The sequence below is a fragment of the Scatophagus argus genome, chromosome 14 (assembly GCF_020382885.2).
Source record: "Scatophagus argus isolate fScaArg1 chromosome 14, fScaArg1.pri, whole genome shotgun sequence".
NCBI classification, from domain to species: domain Eukaryota; kingdom Metazoa; phylum Chordata; class Actinopteri; family Scatophagidae; genus Scatophagus; species Scatophagus argus.
In genome coordinates this window covers 6,841,783-6,864,561 of record NC_058506.1, presented here as the reverse complement: position 1 = coordinate 6,864,561, position 22,779 = coordinate 6,841,783, and the positions used below count along the sequence as shown (strand labels likewise).

The window sequence follows — 22,779 nt, the reverse complement described above, 5'->3', positions numbered from 1 at the left end:
GTCCAAATATCCACATGGGCCTGAGCGTTGACCAATAGAGTTTGGGTTGAAGCTGGGCTGTTGCTAAGGCACTTCAGAGTTGAAAAATAAATAAATAAAAATCAGTGAGGAGGCTTCTTCCACCATTTCACTCTCGCGCTCGCTCGCTTCTTCATCATCTGTGCCTCCGTGTTCACCTCTCGCTGTGTGCGCTCAGGACACACTGCTCAGCCTGCTTTTTTATTGGTCGCTGACGGGTGAAATGAGCAGAGGAGTGACTGGTGGTTTTGCATTGTGAGCCACAAGGACCCTCCCTCATGAACCTGGAGCTGTAGCCCCACCTCCCCCTGGTTATCCTGTCACTTGACATTTGAGCCGAGACAACTTTGGCAGCGTTTCTGTTACCATTTCATCCAAAAAATATACCTGGGTGTCCAGCGCCGTGCTGTTAATGTGGCGTAGCTTATGTTGTGATTGTGTGACGCCTTTCCTCTTTCATTAAGTCATTAAATGCCTGCTTCGAAATATGTTCGCTGCTCAGAGTGCATTCAGTGTAAAATAGCACCAGCAACCATGTCTCTATCAGCTTGAGAAGACTATTTTACAGCTGTGGAGGGGTTTTAAAACATCTCCTCTACTGTACTGGCGACGTTCCAACTCTCACTTACCCTCTCTTACACACTGAAACACACACACACACACACAGGAAAAGGGAAATAAAGAGCCCCTCCATGCCTCTGTCTGCTGCTTTTCCCCTCCTCTTGCCCCCTCTTGTTCACTGCAAACCGTGATGGATGAGAGATTCTCCGCTCTCATTGGCTCACGCCTTGTGATTGGCAGCTTGCTGGACCCGCCTCGCCGGTCTCTGTACATGGATCGGTCTGCTGTTAGAGCCCGAGCATCAGAGAGTGGAGTGGAAACAGGAAGAGGAGGAGAGGGTAAGAAAGGAGACAGAGAGGAGAGAGGATCGGGTGAGACAAGGTGGTGAGGAGTGAAAGAGAGGAAAAGGGGAGCAGAGGGGCGTGTGGACTAAGGAGAACAAAGACAAAGAAAAAAGAGGTAAAAGAGAGAGTGCGACTGAGCAGCTTGATGTGTTATTTGCTTCTGGCTGAATGGAAATGTGTTGTATGTGTTGTAGTGTGCAGTGGACAGGAAGTGTGGGGTCGTTTTTCAGCTTCTCCTCCTCTGTGTTTGCCTGCATTTGTTGATTTTCTGTGTGTCATTGCTCTGAACGATCTGTCTTGGCTGAACGTGCTGCAGTGTGTGTCTGCAGAATGTGCTGCACGTTCATGCATGAAGCCCACACACACACACACACACACACACATGCACACATGTGCACGTGCACACACGCACTGCTCACGTGTGGAAACATGGTGCAGGAACAGAGATGTGAACTGTGGTGGTTACGTTTGTGGTCTATGGAACGTTTAACTGTTGGACTATCAGTTTGTGTGTGTGTGTGTGTGTGTGCGCGCGCGCGCGTGTGTGTTGAGGTGTACAGTAGTAAGAACGAAGCTACAGTGTGATGATTAATCTCTATTTGGAGTCATGTCCAAACTGTGTCGCTCACCTTACTTGACTCCACTGAAACTTCAGCTCTGTCAGTTAACCGCCTCTTACACAGACACCTTTTGGCTTTGTTGTGTTTTTATAAAACAATAGGCTCAAGCATTTATCTGTGTCGCTCATTTTCGGGTTAAAATAGAATAAACAAAGGGTATCTATGGTAACTATTGCTAATGTGCAACATGCACCCAGCGCAAGCTTTCAGTTGATATGATCGCCAGCTTAGGTAACCACCTGGACGTGCAATTCTAGGTTACCATTCCTCACACAAGCCAGCTGTCTGATGCACACGCACAGACACACACACATGTGTGCTTCCAATGCCTTCTTTGAACCTGTTAACCCCCCTTAATGTCTTTGTTCACAAAAAGCTGTACATATTGCATTGTTTGCAAAAGGCACCCCTCTTTCTTGTTCTTGACCTTGCCTTGGTACATTCCAGCACCCCTCAGAGGGCTGTGCTTTATGGAGCATACACCGGGAGAAGCTGCTGTTATAGAAAGGGAGAAGGGGATAGAGCAGAGGGAAGCAGGGGCTGCAGGGATGTTATTTTTAGAAATGTGATTGATATTCGCCTCATACTGTACGTTCCCTCTCTGTGATTGTGATGCTATTTCAGGCTTGAATCCAATAAACTCATGTGTGTGCATGCATTGGGGGTCTGTCTGTACATTGTCGCTCCTCGTCTCCTGCTTCCCCTCCATCTGTTCTCTTCATGTCTCTGCTCCTCGTGTTAGATGGCCTAGGAGCCACCAGAGATGGGCCTGGTCTGGTGCAGCCCATCTTTCCTTTTATGGTATAGATCAGTATCCTCACCACTTACACACACACACACATACACATAAAGTCTGAGGAAGAGGTGCACATCTGCAGTGGTTCCCCGCAGTTCTAGAAGATCTATATGTTGTGAGAGGTGCACAAATGTGGCACACTGTTAACTTGTCCAAATGAGGACCAAATTGGATTGTGGTTGCAAAACAGCAGCAACTCGTCGCTCCACTGTGAGTATTTTTATATTTGCCAGACAGAGAGGTTGTATAGAGGTTGCAGGCATCTGAGAAAAGTGAACTGAGAAAAGAAGATAGAAATGTGGAAGCATACAGACTGTCCTATAGACCCTCTACAACCCCCCGTCTCCATGTCAAAATCACACAGGCGCTCTAACGCTCCCCACCGTTCTTGAGGCCTTGCTCCCAGCTCTGGACTAAATGATATCATCGGTTGCCAGGGATACAAGGACACAGCGTGCAGAGAAAAGGGAGGGTGAGGCACAGGCAGAGCCATACACATAGCCTGAAACAGAAAGGAAAAGAGGCTGAGATATTGGGTATCAAGGAAGAATGGAGCCTTGTTGAAACAAGTAGTGGAGATAGCAAAGGTACAGGGCTGTGAAGAGGAAAGACAGAAGAAAGGAAAGCTCACCAGCCTGTCAAAGGTTACTTCCTCTCCCCTCACTCATTGCTCTCATTTCACTCTCTTTCTTTGTCCGGAGAATGTCAGGTTTGCAACAGTGCTAATGTGTGTGTGAAAGTATGTGTTATAGGAAATGAGAGATGAGTGTGGAAAGCAAGAGAGTGGCAACAGCACCTGAAGGATGGAGGAGAGATACTGTCCTCGATTGGAAACAATAAAACCTTGCTGTCTTGTACATCTGTGCGCCAACTGACTCTGGTATTTCCTCACTGTCTCTACTATGTGTGTCGGTGTGTGTTCGCCAGCGAGCGGAGGATGAGCGTGTCTATTTAAAGGCATCCGAGACTGCACAGGTCTGCTGTCTTGCTATTCCTGACTGGCAGCATCATCAAATTTAGACCAGATTCTGCCTCCCCCTTTTCTCTCAATATAAGTATCAAGGTAAGATTGGTGACACAGATGCACGTGCACAGACACACACACACTTACAATTAGGTGAGTAGCAAAAAAGGATTGGTGTGTTTAGATAGCTGTATGGGGGTTTCAACAGAGACTTGAATGGATGCATGACTTTCCTTGGTGACGGATGTTTTCAGGCAGCAAGCTTAAGGTGTTGACTAAACAGCTACCAGCATAATAAATATAAAATTTCATCTGTAAAGCATTTGTGTACATATACTTAAAAGGAACAGAAGTATTAATGGTATATTTTTATACAGCTGATATTTAAGACAACACATTCCCTTATGGTAGTGTTTGCATTCTTTTCTTAAAGTTACCTCTCCGTGAAGCAGAAAGTGTAGCCCAACAGCAACTTAACCCCTTTTGCACATGACATCATTTGGCCTTGGAGCTAAATTCCAGATGTCTGCAATTAACCCTGCACACATGGGTTTAATATTGGAAGCATAGAGCCATTGTTTTGTAGAGTCAAGTTTAAGCTGCTGTTGACTGAAGGTTCCCCCTAGAACATTGTAAGTGTGTTCCAGTGTGCAGCGACGGGGAGGGATGACAGCAGATGGTATATCTGCTGTTGTCTGTGTAGGGTTAGTATCACAGTTAGGTGTCATGTCAGAGAAAGAGGAAAAGTGCAGCACTGTGTATAAAACTGTTGTAGCACAGCACAAACCCTGAAACACAGTTCACAAGTTGTTGGCATGAATTATGCACCAAGTAAACTTGTTTATTATGATTCGGGATTGACAGTGTTGTGACACTAACATAAGTTGCGGGAGACAAATGGGTCAAAGTCATACAAGCAAGATCACAAGCGAAGAAAGCTTTAAAGCAGTTGATGAAGAGGTTATTTGAGCTTTTGGCTGAGAATTTTAGAAACTTTGAAAGCTCTCAGAAAGCAGATTTTAGTGGAACAGGAGGTGATATGAGGATTAGAGTGGATATACCCAGACATGCTGTGTCTGAGCTACATGATGGCATACAGCACTGCATGCTGGGATAAACACATGCAGTCTTACTCGTCTGTAGCTTGTTTTAACAGTGTAATATTGACTGTTCATGGAGCTCTTTTGTGTCCTCTTTTTACTCTAAAAATAAATCTAAATGCAGTTGACTCTAAAAAGCCTGAAGCCAGGGCAGGAAGAAGAATCGTCTGGCTTCAGTTGCTCTAGCAACTGGTTGGAAATGGACTCTTGAAGAGTTGGCTCGCTTTGCTCATTCAGCACTCACTGAAAGGTTATTACGGTTCAGCAGCAACATTCTCACTCTCACCACAAACAAACTTGTAACACAAGGGAAGTGGTAAGATATGCACAGTTCTTCATGCTATCCATAAATAGCTATGGGAAATGAATGCATAGAGGAGCAACCCATCTTAAGTGGAGCTTCAGCTTGAGCATGCAGAGTTTATCTTTACAAGGTCAGTTCACTTCAGCGCAATGCACTGAGTGTTGAAGTGTTTGCCAGCAGCAATGGAGACAGTAAGGGATCTTCACTGTCTATGATACGACTGTATGCAACAATTCTATTTTAATCGAAGGAAAACAAACTAATCAAAATCAAAAATGCGCAGAAGAGGCCAAAGCTTACAAACTGTGAGCAGAAATAAGTGAACAACTCGAAATTTTGTAAAGACACAACCAGCTAATCGCATCACCTGGTTTAGTGGCTCACTGGTCCTGTGCCATAAATGACTGAGATAGCAGCTGATGGACTGGATGGAAGATGTATGCTGTTAATTCATCACAAGTTCTGTCAGAAAAATAAAAAAATCAGAGCTCAGACTGTGCAGTGAGAAAAGTAGCACAGCAGCCCACACAGTATTTTTTATTTTTTTTGCTCTGCTTTTCTTTGTTCTTAAAGCGAGGTTGCCATGTTCTTTTTTCTGTCACTGGCTGGCCACTGGCTGTGGTGACTGCTGGGTACCAGTGATTAGAGAGAGGCTGAATGCACAATGCAGCTCTGGCTGACTGATGATATGACCACTCAACAGATACAGAGCGGCAAAAAAATACAGTGTGGTCTCAGTGTAAATCACAGTCTTACTTATTTAGCAATTAACGTGTGAACATGCTATGGAAATGTTTCTATCCTGTCGTGTACAGATTATCAAATGTACCTCTTATCATCGTGTCATTGTCGTTGCATCACTGTCTGCAGGCTGTTTTTGCTCTCAGGTGTGACGTGGAGGGCCTCCCAAACCAAGACCAAGACTGGTAACTAAAGAACATGTGTTTTTGTTTCTGTTCTAACCCTGCATTCCATTTGTACTCATAAGTCCTTTTCCGAGTTGTTTTCCGACTTCCGAAACCGAAAGTGACAAATCGAACACCACCTGAGCTCATCAACTTGGTTGACCTCAGAGGACACCTAGTTTCCAAACCAAGTTGGCTGCCCAGATCACAGACTGTAAAAAAAGCAGTGGTTTTGCATGTTTTTTTAGCGCTTTTGTCTTTTTTGTACCCAATTTAGTAAGCCCAATGCAATCCCATCTTACTGCTGCCCATAGACATATAGCTGTGGTCCTGCTAGATGTGAAATAACCGCAAAAACCGTGTTGTTTATCAGCTGGTGCTGCTTGTAAATGGTCGATGTTGCTATAACAACAATGGCTGAATAACTTTACAAACAAGCTGTCTTGTGTTGTGGCAAACAGGACGCATCCAAGTCGGTTTTTAATGGATGTGATGTCACTCCTAGCCCAGAGTTACGACTTACGTGTACAAATCGAATGCAGCATTTGTATCCCTGTTTGGCTGTTTACTTACAAACATATTGTAGTATGTGCACCACTGTAGCACTTTATCATATCACAGTAGTACTTACTATGTTAAAGTTTTACAGTTCAGTACTGCAAAGGCAGTTATATGAAGGTATATTGTTAGCAATGTTGTGTGAGAAAACAAAGCTCAGCAGTTATTGCAAATGTCACAGATAGTAGAATGATGAAGATGTAGATATGCACTTTGATAGAGACATTCTATGTAGTCAGGTTTTCTTGTAATGAGATATCACATTTATTCATCCATTCAGAACCTGAACACGATTCACATTGAACAACACACCTGTGTTTCAGGCTGCATGTATCACCCAGCAGAGCTGTACTCTGGCCGTAACACATGGGACTCCTACCCAACTGGAGGACCTAACAGAGGACAATGGGCTCCTGTAAACAATCGGCCCTGGAGCCACACACAGAGGTCAGCAGCAGGCTCATACACACTTACTCTTTCTACAGCGTTATCTTTTATTTCTAAAAGGACAGTAGATTCCTCTTACAATCCAAAAAACATGCACATTAGGATTATTGCCTACTCTACATCGCCCCTAGGAATGAGTGGGTGAGCGTGTGTGATTGTCTGTCTTTGTGTGTCAGCCCTGTGATTGAATGGCAACCAGTCCAGGGTGAACCCCGCATCTCGTCCATAGTCAGCCTTTGATAGGCTCCAGCTCTCCTACGACCCTGCACGGATAAAGCAGTACAGAAAATGGATGGATGGATAATGACATTTTCCCTTCATTTTTTAAGTGATCATGGAGTATGATGTTTATTCATGGCCCCAACCAAGACTTCTAATAAGACTACAGTAACCATAGCAGCCAATGGGTATATTGTTTGTTGTGAAAAGTAAAGAAAGTACATTAAAAATACCTTGCACGCCTAGAGAGTTGGAAAAAAGTCTCCCGAAAACAGTTTAAACTAAGTGAGTGGATAGTGAAACAACTTGAGGCTTGAACTTCCCCAACAAAGGTCATTCCAGCAGGTGGGCCTCCAGCCTTTGTTGTCTGGGTTGATTCAAGAGAAGCACCACTTTAAACGACTTGCTTATTAACTGAAACTGTGATGAGCATATTCATGAAAGGCTTTACTTCAGCTGCAGCTGTGAGCATGAGCCCATCTGTGATTTAAACAAGCAGGACTCCACTGAATGAAGCTGTAACTTCTTCAGCTGCAGCTGAGAGAAGCTTCAATCTAACTATTCAGCTGTGGCAGTTGAGGTTGGCGCTAATGAATGTGATTGTATCTGTAGCTGTAGCTGTTTTGGCAATAGTAACAAGACTCAAAACTCCCCAAGAGTCATATCACTGAACTATACACAGTAAAAAAAATCTCAGAGTAGAACTTTGTATGAAGTGCCATACAGCACAGTAGGTTCTGTGAAAATGAAATCCAATCCACAGTTCACCTTTCAAAGTCAAGTTAAAGACAGACAGGTGAATATATATATATGTACGTATGTATATGTATATTTCCCTTCACTTAAAACATGAAGTAACATCTCAATATTGAGTCATGCAAAGGTTAGTGATTATCAGCAAGGAAGGATTTTGTCATTCAAATGAAGAGCTTGCATGTGGAAAGTGAAACTAATGTCTGTCAACAAGGAAAACATGGTTAAAAAAATCATTTTTGGCTCTAACATGACTTCTAGCAACTAGCAGCAAGGTTTAGGCTCCTAGATTTTTTATATTCTCACATTAGCTATATTTTCTCTGCTGCATTATTACCTTGAGAGCTCTTTAGACTTTGTGCATGTTTTTTTTATTTGTTTCTACAGATGCCAAGAAGGGCGCAATCAGTCACATCATCCATCAAGCCGTCTTTATAGTAGGTGAGTAAAAACATCATTCATTTGCTGCATTTTGCGTTTAATAGCACATCTTTCTTAAAGTTATCTAATGCCATGCTTTTTATTGAAACCACTTTGAAATATGGCTTTTAAAACAGTTGGAGAGTCAACTTCACTTGTACTTGCCACTTAAACAGCCCAAAAAATACAACACTTGATGCCATCATGTCTATAAATATTCATTAGGTGTATAAAGTCCCATTTGTGTCAGGTTGTGGCATCATTGTTCTGAATAACAATGATGAATTCATGATGCCTGTGGCTTAGTTCAGTTGTTCTAATGCTTAGGGGGGAGAGAACCCTCAACCATGTCCAGGACAAGAGTCTCTCTAAGGGCCACAGACAGCCTCTACGTCTTTGGGATGGTAAAGAGCGACCATTTGAGGCCCAGAACTGGCATCACAACTCCACACAGTCATTCCACAACCGGGCTGGCACAAACAACAGTTATCTAACAGGACCAGGAGATCGCTATGCAAACTGGGACAACAGTGTTAACAACTCTGTGGTGAGACCTGCAGATCTGGAATAATATTACTACCAGCAGAGTCCATGTTGGTGTTGGAACTAGAAATATTTTTTGGATTACGAGTATCTCCTTTTCTCTTTTTGATTGCATAGCATGGGGGTCCTCGTCTACATCGCAACAACAGAGAACTCCAGTCCCCGCCAGAGAGATGGGCCCCCTCAGACTGCCGCAGGAGCTTTCCAGGCAGAATGATAAACAACAGACCAGGACCCTGGAAACGGCCAGCCCCCCACCAGCGGCGAGACCAACTGCACCAGCACAGTCTACCTTCACAGCACCCTTTAGGGTGTCCAGCCAAGAGGAGAAAGGACTCTGGCCCTGACCAGGTAAGATCTGTTGGCTTGGTACAACAAACTTTGATTCTTTTGTTAAATATATTCGACTTGTCTGTAAATAGCCTGTCATTTCTGTGCAGAAGCACCACCCATTGGTACAATCTTACCACTATGACAGAATATTTATGCTTCTCCCTTTAGTCATCTCATCCTGGATCAAGGCCTTTGCTTATTCATGCCCCATCACCACCTCGCCACCACCGCTGTAATCAAGATGACTGGAGGCCTCTTAATGACAGGGGGGGTCCTTGCCACCACTCTGACCACAGGACCTCAACAACACAGCAACTGGTAAACTTGTATAATGACGTGATTACTAAAAAACTGGCTGGACATTGTTGATATTTATTATTGGGTTTGTTCAAATTTGCAGGAAACCTCTAAACTACGAGCTGGAGGACATGGCTTCAGTGAAAGTAATCTAGCAGCTCTAAGCCAGACATGTGGCAGCAGACCACCACATCATGGAAACAGAGGGAAAGTCGACCGGAAAATATTGTCTTCACCAGCAGACCACACCCGTGTGCCTTACAGCCACCACAACCATCATTACCATTATCAGCGGCACACAGGCCACCCCAGAGCCCTGCAGCACAACTCGTCTCTACGCCCTCTTGAGGAGAAGGACTCACGGAGCTATCACCACAAACAAAGCACAGTGAGAGTTACACATGCGGAAAGCATTAACACACAACACTATGTATGTTTTTGGGATAAATCCAAGTTTTCTGTTACACTTTACTCTTACTAAATAAGCAGAGCATGTCCAAATCAGGATTTGCTGATTAATCAAACACATGGAGGTAGTAAATTAGACATGATAGCTCTCAGTATCTCTTCCTTTTCAAAAAATGTGCCATGTCACCAGGCTTAAGTTGTTTTTAATATTATTCATTTCAATATGAAAAGTGCATGTTTATGCTTTTCAGTGCCCTATCCCTGAACAAATGTCAAAATAAATGTAATACTACTTTGCAGGAACCTCAGCGCAGTCATCAAAGGGTCATTTCAAGGGATCCAGCCCCCTCCAATTCTTCTGGTGCAAACTCTCCTCCCTACCCATCGCTCCTCTGCAGTACTAAAGATGGAGGTTCTACTGCCAGCAGTCCAAGTGCTTCTTCCAGTCCCTCCTCATACATGGTGGCCATTGGCAGAAAAGATCCATCTGTCATTCATCAAAGTAGTTCTGGTCTCATTGGACAGCAGAAACTCCAAGGAAGCCCTAATCACATCCTGAGACCAAGCTTGACATCTACCATGCCTCTTACATCTCATGCTGGTCCAAAATCCAGGTTTTCAGATGTCAAATACAGGAAGACCTCACAGCCCCTCTGCTCACGACAGTCCCCTCACAGCAGATCGAGAGCAAACAAGCCCGATAAATGTTTGGAAGAACACAAAAATCCTGAAAAGCCAGTGAAAAAGGAGAGAAAAGGTGAAGTTCAAAAGGCAAACAGAAAGGGTGAAGAAAGAAAAAGGCGGAAGAAAAAAGAGGAAAAAAGGTTGTCAGAGAGAAAAAAGAAGAGGGACAAAGCAGCAAAGAAAGAAAGGAAATTAGGTTTAAAAAGTGAGCTCACAGAAAAGGAAATGTTTACATCTATTTCAATTTCTAACTCCTCAGGAGACACAAAAATAAGTAAAATGGAGACCTTAAATCTGTCCCCAGAGAATCAAGGTCAGTCAACACCTAAACACAAGCACAGGTTGAGGAGTGAACGAGCAGAGAGGACACACAGGGTGTCCAAAGTTTCTTCTCACAGCTGCACTTCACCACAGCCATCGTCAAAATGTGAAGATCAACAAATGCCCAAGAAGAACAGCAGTCCCCCAAAACCACCTGTCAAGGAACAGTTGATGCAGTCTCTTCCCTGGAACACCAGTCCCAACCAGACCAGCAACAAGCAAACCATTGTCTCATCTCAACTAGAAGATGGACCAAAAGCAAAACCAGATGATACACTCCCCTCTCTTTTGTTTAAAGCCTTGGCACCTCTCACTACGGCATGTTCCGTTAGCTTAGAGCAGCCCATCTGTGGCAAAGAAGGTGGCCAGGGAGGGGCTCTCAGTGCCCCAGACCTGCAGCCTGTGGCTGTTATGGGAAATTTGCAGGAACTAGGAGACAACCTTGCAAATACTCCTCCTGTTCTCAGCTGGCAGGGCTCTCCAGTATCAGCTCTGGGAGAAGATGAGGAGGAGCTAGAAAAAGGAGTAATAAGAAGACCTGTCCTCCAGCCCAGCCCCACCCAGTGCTTTTCTCCTCCTCCTGTTGACGATGAGAGATTTGAAGATACGAATAAAGAGCCTTGTGAAAGTAACCTGGCCAATTATTCCAACAATGACATACCAGAACAAGTTGCTGAGGAAGAAAAGGAAGAAGAGGAGGACAGCAGTAAGGAAGCTTCTGGCTCTCTTTTCCCCGAGTTTCGCCACCATAAAACAGGTTTGGATGACGTCTTCAAGAGCCTGGCAACTTTTCTTGGAGGCCAGAGGGTCACATGCCGAGGTGGTCCATTTGGGGGGCCTCCTGCTGCCTCCACTAGAGGGGTGAAGTACTCCTCTTCTCTTGCACTGGGGCCAGACATCCAGTGTCATGAGCATCAGGATTTCTCCCTCAAACCAGATCCCACAGCATCTGCCCAACCTTATAATCGATCACCAACTCACACTACCTCAGACACACTTTTAACATCTCATAGTCCAGCAGATCTGAAGGAGCCTGATGCGGACATCGCAATGCAGAAGAAGCAAGAGGAAACTGAGAATGATACAAAAGAGAAACCAGAGGGTAAAGATACAGAGCTTCTCAATGAGCGAACAGAGTTATCTCTTCTGGACAGGTCACTGAGTGCAAAGCTGACACTGACCACAACACATACAGACTCTTTGACCAGCCTCATTACTGCCTCTACCAAGGAAGAGGGAGGAAACAGTGAAGAGACACAACACAAAGGTACTGACAGAAAAAGAAAACAAAAGGCAGCAGATGTAGGACATGAAGGAGAGATCAAGATTAAGATAAAGACAGAAGAAAGCAGTGTTGTCTGTCCTAAAATCAAAGCAAATGAAATAAGCAGTTTGGAAGAAAGAGATATTTCATCTGTCATCTCCAGGAACTCACCAAGACTTCTCAAAGATGGTATGATGGGGCAAATTCCTCAGGAAAATCAAACTCTGCTTGGCAAAGACAGCCAGAGAGAAAAAGACAACACTGAGGGAAAGATACTAACAGAGAAGACAGAAGACATTGGTCAGTCAGAAAATATGAAATCCTCAGCAGCTGGAAATGCAAATACCAAGTCCCCTAGCTCAGCGTCAACCGTAACAATCAATGCATCCAAATCATATACGTCACCAGCAAGTAAACCTCCCTGCTCGTTAGCTCCCGTGGACCCACTGAAACTGAAAGCATTGTCCATGGGCTTGTCTAAGGAGATAAAGATCCTCTTGATTAAAGTGGAGAGTGCTGGAAGACAAACATTCAACATATCAGAGGTTGAGGGGCAAAGAATCCCACTTTCTGAGATCAGCATCAAGAACACGGCCACTGAAGTGGTCAGAGCTTGCAAGTGAGTACTCTGAAAAAGATGCTCCTCATCTGGGCATCTCATTAATTAACAGAATTCTGAAGGGAAATTTTCAAAGTAAGGCTTACATTAAAGTTATTCTTCTTGATGTATTTTACTCCATGATCTTTTTCCAGGGAGACAAGGGTGAACGGGAAATTCAAGGAGTCGTTCCTGCTTCCCACCTTCTCTGTTAAGCCAAACATTCGCAGTGAGATCCCCATTCCTCGCGAAAAGCTTAACCCTCCTACACCAAGCATTTATGTGAGTACAAGTAGCATCCTTATATACTGAATCCTAAAAATGAGTTTTTAGCCATGGTAACAGAACAGTTATGTCAGTCTGTAGGTTGATCACGTCAGTTGGTCCACCACTTGGAGCTGAAATATCCCAATAATTAATAATAATATTAATTAATAATTGCAATGTATTGGCGAAATATTCCAACATTCAAGTTCCAAGTCTAATACTTTGATATGTATACTCACAAAACCAATTCCCATCAGCCTCAGCTGTACTTTTTGTTCAACCTTACTGTTATTTATTCAGCCTTACTTATTTATGTCATCACACTAAACCCTGGTGAACATGGTTAACATATATATAACATCAGCTAGCATGGTTATTAGGGCCATTTTAGTAAACATTCAAAAGAACTTCTGTGCTTAAGTGCAGCCTCACAGAGCCCATAGCATGGCTGTAGACCCTTAGTCTTATTCTTATTTTATTAAAAGTCTGTCAAGCTCTGCCAAAATTCTACTGAAATATTGGAAATCTTTTGAATTATTTCTTGGACTGTTTTCTTTATAGCAGGCAGAGAGCGCTACCATAACATACTTTGTTTTTCAACAGGTTTCCAAACTTCTGTCAGTATTTTTCATTTGTTTTCAAGATTTAAAATCAATTCCTTTGTTGTGTTCAAAAGTTCATTACTGCACTTTGTTTTTTCTGCAGTTGGAGAGCAAGAGGGATGCGTTCTCTCCAGTTCTGCTCCAGTTCTGCACTGATCCCAAAAATGCTGTCACTGTCATCAGAGGCCTTGCTGGCTCTCTCCGCCTTAGTAAGTTTATACACCATGTTTGTCTCAGATTATTTATCCTGCTCCATTTACTTTATTTAGCCAAACAGAATTTATCAAACTCCAATCACTCTAAATGAGCTGTTGATTACTTACATATTGCCATTAATTAGGGCTCTTTTTTTGGAAAATTGTGATGTAAGTCGCAGGGAAAGGGAAATAATTAGGAATGACGGCACTGATTGTTCATATATTAATTAAGCATATCATTAAACCGTGGTTTTTATCTTAGCTGTGGTGTGCATTTTGCACATAATGTTTTATACTTTTGAGGCATGTCTTTAATGAAAATATATGAAGGCCATCTTTGTGCTCTCTGGGGCAGCCCTTTATCCACCCTCTTTGGACACTGTTCTTTTGCCAGCGTTGTGAGAACAATATGCAAATGCAAGAAGGGGGTGAAAATTTGACAAACGTGTTAAAAAAACAAAAATTGTTGGTTCTAAGAAGTGGTGTGTCTTGAAAATTCTGTTTAACCGACATGCCAGTAGGGCAGCATATAGCACTACATTTTCACAGCCACATCACAAACACAGTCATTTTTGTATTTGAATGCAGAGGATTGTTGATTTTTATGCATTTGAATATTCCAGTATAAGTCTTTCAGTATAAACTAATATTATTCCTAATTCTACTCCTTTATTCTCACATTCACACTTTTTGTATGAAATATGTTAAATCAGAAATTAAAGTAATGAATGCATCATCATTAGGATAACCTTTTTTTGACATTCAAAAATCCCACTTTCATTGGAGATGTAGAATAGAGTAAAATTTAAATAAAATTGAAATGAATCTAAAACTGGAAAAAAAGAAGAAGAGTTTGGAAATTTGTATTTATCTAATAATTATCTCTGTTCTCTGCTCTCTTCTCCCTATGTGAGATCTCGGTCTGTTCTCCACTAAATCTCTGGTGGAGGCCAATGCAGAACATGCTGTGGAAGTGAGGACTCAGGTTCAGCAGCCCGCTGATGAGAACTGGGATCCCAGTGGTTCGGTGCAGACGTGGCCTTGTGAAAGCAGCCGCTCACACACCACCATTGCCAAATATGCTCAGTACCAGGCCTCCAGCTTCCAGGAGAGCCTGCAGGTAGACATTTTCTCTCATGGCAAACACTCTCATACAACTGGTTGAATGTATAGTGGAGATGGGGATGGAAGTAAAAGCATTATTAATTGACTTAAACCAGCCTGTTTTGCAACTCTCAGCCAAGTGGAGTCAAAAACCAGAAATGCTTTCTTTACAAACACTGGGCCTCATTTAAAAACCACTTGTATAAATGGATTTTTTTCTTATGTAGCATGTATTAGCCATTTAAGAGAATTTATCACCAATTATCTGGTAATGGCAATTGACTCATGCTGTAGTTGTGAGTGAACTTCACAAGTGGTTCAGACCAGATCGTCTGCCTTTCTTCAGAGATCGAATCACCTGAAATCATAATGCCTTCATCTGAATGAATTTGGAGTTTAAATATGATGCTAAAATGAGATAAAATGAAATAGATAGTTAGACAAACTAAATAGAAGATAATATTGCAGTTGCCGTTCTCTGAACATCACCAAGAATATCATCAACTGTAGCGTCTAACTTCATGTCAATGAGTTTGTCTTCATTTCTGCCTTTATTTCTGTGAAAGTCCTCTTCTGTAGTCTTTGATAACATATCAAAGACCAGAACCCAAAACAAGAGTGGAACAGTCAGCTCTCTTTGAGAGAGTTGAGAAAGTTTGGTGAATCCAACTTGGAACACATGTGTGAGCAAACCTCAAAGGCATAAGAGGTTTAGGAGGAGAAAACAAAGGTTTTCTTCCGTGAGGCCCATTGTACACCAGAGAATAAGCATAATGTACTCCAACTGTTGGCTCAAAATAAAAAAAAAAAAAAGAATTCAGAATTCTTTCTTTGCATCTCCAAGGTATGCTACTGCTAAAGCTTTCACTAGAATTCGAAAAGTTGCTTTTGATGCTGCTGGAGAACTGCATACACAGATATATACTATACTAGACACTTATACTTGAAGTACGCTGTATCTTGTAAATGCTCTTGCTATTGTAAAACAAGGTTAGAGTCCTTTGTGATGTTTTGGAATTGTGTCATATACTATACCACTATTGCAGTACAGTGTAGTTGCTATACGACACATATGTTTTCCCACAGTTTGTTCAGCCCTTTGCACCACAGTGTTCCATTATTAAACATTCTTCCCATAATGCTGATAAGTTCAAGCAATTTCCAAAGAAAAAATACAGTGTATGATCCAATGAAATCCCCACGTGGGGCAGGTAAATAACGATCTATTTCACAAAATCTTTTTCTAGGATTAACCGTGAAAGTGAACTGTGTAATGATGCATCCATTTTAGTTGTTGGCCAACCTGTGAGCTAAGCTCATGTAGATGTGTTATAGGAGGAGAAGGAGAGTGAGAATGAGGAAGAAGGAGAGCAGGCCAAGTCCTCAGACGCATCAGCCACCACAAAAGCTGGTCTGACACTAGTCAACAGTAAAGGTGCTCACATCTCTAACAAAGCCCATGCAGTTAACACCAGCGGCACTGCCAGGTTAGCACAAAACTATGATCTGTTTGTATGAAGAATTCACTGCTTTACTGTCTTAACAACTCTCAACTCAGACTTTGTTCTTGTCCTCAGCTCAGAGCAGAAAACAATTGGAAAAATCATTAAATTTGGGACCAATATTGATCTCTCTGACCCCAAAAGGTGAGATTTTTCTTTTACAAAATTCTCTAAGTGCGCTCACTTGGAGTTCTTGTCATTTCAAATTACCCATCATATATGTTTATCAGGTGGAAGCCTCAGCTGCAGGAGCTGCTGAAGCTGCCAGCTTTCATGCGTGTGGAATCCAGCAACAACATGCTTAGTCATGTCGGTCACACCATCCTGGGCATGAACACTGTCCAGCTCTACATGAAGGTGCCAGGCAGCCGCACACCAGGTCGGCATGTGTGCGACAACACAGTCGGGCATTAGTGGTCCTCTGATTTTAGAGGTGATGAATTTTTTGAATAAATGACGCTTAGAAACGAATACACTGACTGTCTGCTTGTCTCATCAGGTCATCAAGAGAACAACAATTTCTGCTCAGTCAACATCAATATCGGGCCAGGTGACTGTGAGTGGTTTGCTGTCCACGAGCACTACTGGGAGGCCATCAACAAATTCTGTGAGAAGTGAGTGAAGAGGCTGTTTGCCTTAACAACAAATGTTCTGGGGAACTGCAGAATCTTTGCATGAATTTGATGGATTATATCCCTCAGGCATGGGGTAGACTACCTTACAGGCTCCTGGTGGCCAGTCCTGGAAGACCTCTACAGCTCCAACATTCCTGTGTACCGCTTCATTCAGAGGCCGGGAGACCTGGTGTGGATCAATGCGGGGACTGTACACTGGGTCCAGGCGGTGGGCTGGTGCAACAACATCGCCTGGAACGTGGGACCACTCAACTGTAAGTTACAGGGACCAGAAAACAATAAGAGCAGCTTAACGCTTGATATCTGTGCTTGAAATATGAAGTTTAATAAGCTGCCTGCTTTGAGCCTCAGCGGTGTTTCTGTTCTGATTGCTGTCTTAGCATATCAATATCAACTCGCCCTGGAGCGCTTTGAGTGGAACGATGTGAAGAAGGTAAAGTCAATCGTTCCCATGATCCACGTGTCCTGGAATGTAGCTCGCACCATCAAGATCAGCGACCAGGATACCTTCAAGATGATCAAGTAAGATGTCTCTTTGTGCATGTATATGTGTGTGTGTGTGTGTGTGTTCACACTATCTTCTCCTTGCAGACACTGCCTGTTGCAGTCCATCAAGCACATCCAAATTCTGAGACAGCAGCTGGTGGCTGCAGGGAAGAAAATCTGTTACCAGAGTCGTGTGAAGGACGAGCCAGCCTACTACTGCAACGAGTGTGACGTGAGTCCCTCCCCGCCTAACCTCACTCTCAGTGCAGAGAGTGAATTGCACACAAAATGATATGATGTACGCATGTGCCTGTGCAGGTGGAGGTGTTCAACCTGCTGTTTGTGACCAGTGAGAACAGCAGTAAGAAGAGCTACGTGGTGCACTGTGAGGACTGTGCCCGAGTTAAGAGCCCGTCGCTGGCGGGAGTAGTGGTGCTGGAACAATATCGGATGGAGGAGCTGATGAAAACCTACGACAGCTTCACACTGGTCAGTTTCACTTTCTAATATTATTATGATAGTACAATAACAGTTGTGACTCTGACAAAGGTTCTGAGGCTAGATCACATCTGAAAAGGACTCCATACATGAGTCATTCCTCTGCTGTGCAAAGGTGTAGAACAGTATTACAAGTCACATATCAGATCTGCCAGAAACCGAAAATCATAACTCAGATGAGTTAAAGAACAGGAACCATTTTGGAACCATTAAGATTTTAGACTGATTTCCTCTCTTTAAGTCCCTCACTGGCTGTGGTTATGTCAGTGTGATATGAACATCAGCTTTAAGAGTCTTGAAGCTTAATAGAAATAGATGATCCATTAAAGTGAACACCTGTGTGTTTATTTGTTGTCCAAGCTTATATTATTGTTGTTTTGTCTTATCTTATTAGTGAAGAGGAAGACACTTCAAAACAGCCTCTGATCACACCTGCACATCAGACAGTCAGAACTGAACTTTCAAAAAGCAGCAATGCAAGCTAGCACTTAGATTACTTTAGTGTAATCCCCACCCAGAGCAACTTTCAATGAGGCAGCAATGTGCCTCCCGTTATGATCTTAACCATACATGTGCTCCATTCTAACATTCTATATAAGTGAGTAAAGATCTGGCATGTTGGTGATATGTTAAGCTTGTATTTATGTCCAAAAATTAAACATTGGTGTCATTCACATCCAGACAAAAATCATTTTACAAAAAAATGGAAAATAGAGATAGTAGAAGTTTTATTTATTTTGTACTATTACGAGTTTGTCCATGTGTCGTTTCCATTGTTTCTAATTGGTCATTGGCTTCTGATCATTTCCAAATCATAACTTCATGTGCACACACACACACACACACACACACACGCTGCTTTTTCAAGTGACGAGCTGAGCTTTGTCTCTGCCTCTTTTTCTTTCCCTTCAGGCTCCATCACCCTTTTCAAAGTGAGGACTCCTCCCCTTGTGTCTTTCAGCCATAACCAAAACTCTAATGGCAGCACAAATGTTGTCTTCAAGGCAATCTATTCCTGAAAAACACTCTGTGAATCAGCCAATCACGTTTACTCAGTATTGTTTACATCACACAATAAGGTATGGATATTCAGCAAATCCAACTATAGCTCACTGTCTTCCCCATACCAGCTGCTGATTGGACGTGTGTTTTGAAATAGAATGACTAGACTGGTACTTGTCATGAAAAGCATTTCAGATGTGTACTAAAAAAATGTGAGTACTGCTAGCACTGAAAATCAGGTTATATGTTCAACGGACTCTGCTGTGATTCAAAAGCGTCAAGTAGCCGGTTCTGTGTATTAATTCAGGTACTTTTATGCAAATTCAGTAGAACTTTTTTACACCAATCTAGTTATTCTATATGTCCATGAATTTGCTGTGCTTCTGTTGTACCAGCAGGGGAATGGCTTCACAGGAGAAGTAGCTGACTGTCACATTTGGCATTGTATTGGTTCCTGTTTTTGTTTGGTATTCAGGTAAACTCTGACATTTGTAATTCCTGTCTGTATACTCTTTGAGGTGCTATTCCAATCTTATTTATTCTCGTTAGATACTTAAAAAGTTTAACCAGCCTAGAAGTACACCACATTGGCCTTGCGAACTGTATTTAGAGGAGAGGTAATTAGAGGATTAAACACCCATAAATAAGGTTTTATGTAATTATATATAAAAAAAAAAATAAAAAATGTTAACAGTTTCTCTAAAATACGGGTTTACTAGAGGACTAATATGGTTTCATTCTTAGTTGGAACTCAAGTATGTAGATGAAAAAAATCCAGTGTTTTGTTTTCCAGCTAAATAGTCGATGGTGTGGTTTCTTTGATACACCCACAAAACAGACAGAGTGTCCTTCTATTTTTGGAAGGGGAAAACAATCTCAGTTTTATACCTCTTTTGTTGCTATGTTCTTGTTTCTAGATGACAGAGGAAATAAATAATTGTAAATTGTGAATGACTTCATGGAATACACAGTGGTGTGCATAGACAGGCTACAGAAGGGTGGGGACGGTGGAGGTCGCCATTGATGTTTGTGTCAATGAAGTGCCCATTACAGTCTGAAAAAAGTCCAAAGAGACACACAATCATTATCTTATAATGCAAAAACCAATGAGGCCGAACAGATGAGCAGAATGAGTGGCACCTCAGTGTTTTCACTGTGCTGCTGAGGCTCAGCTTCATGCACTGCCAGGGGGGTTAATATCACTCTGTTTCCTGCTTAACGTGTCGAGGAGCACATGCATTAAGACATGACAAACTTGGCCTTCAGACTGGGTAAAAGCGCTCATTTTGTTGAGAAAAGTCCAACTTTTGGTTTTAAATTTTGTTGTAATTTAAAGCAGAGCCTTACGGACACCAGATTTTTGCGGCAGATACTGATAGAAGTTTAAAAAAAAGTTTGATAACGGTGGCGTATTAGGGTAATGAGGCACAGGATTTATGAAGCCTGGAAGGGGGTAATGTTCTGAGAAAATTTTTGAGAAAGTAAAAACTCATAGAGAATATTACCCTTTACCCCCCTTTTTTTTAGAAATAAAACTTTCATAACTGGTGACATTTATTTATTTTACAGCATAAAAATCTACTTTTCAGTGCTCTCTGGTGCACAAACCCTGTAAGTAATGGAGACGTTGTTTAAAAAGGGTCTCAAACCTTGTTTGGCATCGTGCTAGCTGCAATTTCTCCCTACCCGTCAGCCGACCTACACATAGATACATGCAATAAGCTAATGTCGGCTGATGTATCGGCCTGGCCCTTATTGTTCTAGCTGTACTTCAAAGAACATTCAAGAGCTGATTCCGGCGTGAAATCTGATGTTTAATTTGTATTCACATCAAATCTCCACTAAGGTCATCTCTCAGATCTTACCCCTGCACTCATTAGTCTGTGCACACCATTTACTGTATATAATGTATCTGTTTTCAGGTTTACTAGAAGACTTATGTAGTTTTGTTCTCAATCAAAGCATCTAATTTGTATATGGTCAAATTTGTTCACCTCAGTCTTTTGTTTTTGTTGTTGCTATATTATAATACACCCTAAAAAATATACTGTTTCACTCAAGTTTAATTACTGCAATGGGAAAATTTTCCCACTTTTATACCTCTTTTTGTTGTCAGTTTCAGTTTTTTTTGCATTACAGAGAAAATGGAAAAATGTAAATTGTGACATTATTTATACTGTACATGGTTGTTTTCTTATATATTTATTGCATATCAAAGGGTACTTCACTTGATAAGGGGCTACAAGGTACTTTCAAAATGTAGTATGGTCATAATGTGTGGATAGGGGAAGTGCAATCAGAGGGCAGTTTAAATTCATGGTGCTAGACCCCTCCTTGCCTCAATGCCCCATCATTACACATCAACATATGAAGTCAGTGATACAACTCAAACCGACCGATTGGTGCTTAGAACCATTTCAACACAGTTGCTTGTAACAGAAATGGAATGATGTCTTTGTACTGTATCTAACAGATAAATACAAGATCTTTTAAAGCGTTTTGTTTTTTTCCATTGTATGAAACTCATAATCTTGTGAGGCATTAGTGGTTTTATGATGAGCATTAGCAGTAGTTGTAATTCTTGACACTTTTGCAGAGACTTTTAGGGACGTGACTTTTGATGACTTTTGTGTGTGTGTGTGTGTGTGTGTGTGTGTGTGTGCGTGTGCGTGTGTCTTGTCCTCATTATTAGTATTATTTGAAAGGTTGTAATAATGCTCTCTTTCCTCTTGACTTGTTTGATTTATGCTGCATTTATTGTTTCAAAAAGAATTCACATAGAAGACAACCTGAGCCAGACCTGTCTTAAATCCCTCTGTGATATTTCTGTGACATATTGTATTGTTGTTCAAGAAAATAAAATGTTTTGATAAATTATTCAACAAAAAGGTGTTGCTTTTGATTTCCTGTCTGTAGTCTCAGCAGTTGCTTGCGTTCAGGGGAGGTGACTTGATCGTTGTCAGCTGCATAGATGGAGTATGAGCAACTTTTTTTTCACAGTTTTATTGAAAAAACATTACTGAATAATTCAGTACATTTTTCTTTGAAACTTTTCTGATGAATAGAATGTAAGTATGTGGAAAATTTAGTAGCAGACCTCTCTTGCAGAGACGCAGACGTATGCAGACCTCTGCTTATTGGCCATAGGCATATCAGTCAGTCCACTGCTTTGGTCCAGACTGAAACATGACACACGACAAACACGATGAATTACTTTGAAAGTTGGCACAGATACTCATGGATTACCGAGGATGAATCCAAATGACGTGCCCTCACTTTTTCTCGAGCATCACCACAAGGTTGACATTTTGTGTTTTTGAGTGAAATGTCTCAACTGTTAGATGGACTGCCATGAAATTTGGCTCTCACATCAGTATGAAAATCAGTATAAATTGTCAAATCTTTGGTGATCCAGCCTTTATCAGGTCAAAATATGAATTTGTCCAATCAGCCTCAGCTCTGCTTTGTGTTTAGTATTAAATAGCAAATGTTAGCATGCTAATAAGCTAAACTAACAGAGTGATTGGGTTAAGTGCACCTACTTGCCATCAGCATGTTAGAATGTAGCTGAAAGATCTACTGTCTTCACAGGGTTGCATGACTGTAGATTATTCATCATATTTTCTGCTTCTGTCATGCATGTGTATGTTTTGTCTTTAGTGTTCACATGTTCTGTGTAGGAATGTAGGTTCCTACAATGCAAGGGAATGGAAAATTAGCTTTTAGTTTTAACTTTTTATCCTTAACAATATTGTTTATGTTAGGAATGCAAAATTGCAAAAACAGTCTTGTATTTATCCTTATTATTGTGATATAAATCTGTCTAGCAGTAACTGTGAGAAGATGTATAGGCTACAGTCAGAATGAGCCGATAGGAGGCTCCTTACTCTTTTTTCGGTGATGCAGTTCAAACGTGTACATATTGCAGCTGCCCTTTAGTTACCGTCTGATGGCCACTTGGTGGCTCCACTGGCCTAGTTTGCTTAAGGCTGCCTTCAGGGTTGATGTTGAGCAAGAAAAGAGCATTTA

General features: G+C 41.9%; 1 protein-coding gene across 7 annotated transcripts; it reads left to right on the top strand.

The window, feature by feature from the left end:
• Positions 1–112: 112 nt before the first annotated feature.
• kdm6bb (lysine (K)-specific demethylase 6B, b) lies at positions 113–21,638 on the top strand. 7 transcript variants are annotated; one of them, XM_046410854.1, is made up of 22 exons: positions 117–1,038; positions 3,267–3,402; positions 5,595–5,633; positions 6,494–6,617; positions 7,977–8,030; positions 8,337–8,556; positions 8,670–8,903; positions 9,054–9,203; positions 9,286–9,570; positions 9,891–12,478; positions 12,613–12,739; positions 13,430–13,535; positions 14,438–14,643; positions 15,963–16,114; positions 16,205–16,273; positions 16,360–16,508; positions 16,629–16,743; positions 16,831–17,018; positions 17,145–17,286; positions 17,356–17,482; positions 17,569–17,739; positions 18,661–21,638. In XM_046410854.1, the coding sequence occupies exons 4-22, from the start codon at positions 6,499–6,501 to the stop codon at positions 18,682–18,684; spliced, it is 5,226 nt and encodes a 1,741-aa protein (XP_046266810.1). In that variant the 5' UTR covers positions 117–1,038; positions 3,267–3,402; positions 5,595–5,633; positions 6,494–6,498; the 3' UTR covers positions 18,685–21,638. The 7 variants fall into 7 exon arrangements, 6 of the variants coding, with proteins under 6 accessions (XP_046266810.1, XP_046266809.1, XP_046266811.1 ...); XM_046410853.1 differs by having other exon boundaries at positions 5,578–5,633; XM_046410855.1 differs by lacking the exon at positions 3,267–3,402 and having other exon boundaries at positions 5,578–5,633.
• The last annotated feature ends 1,141 nt before the right edge of the window (positions 21,639–22,779 follow it).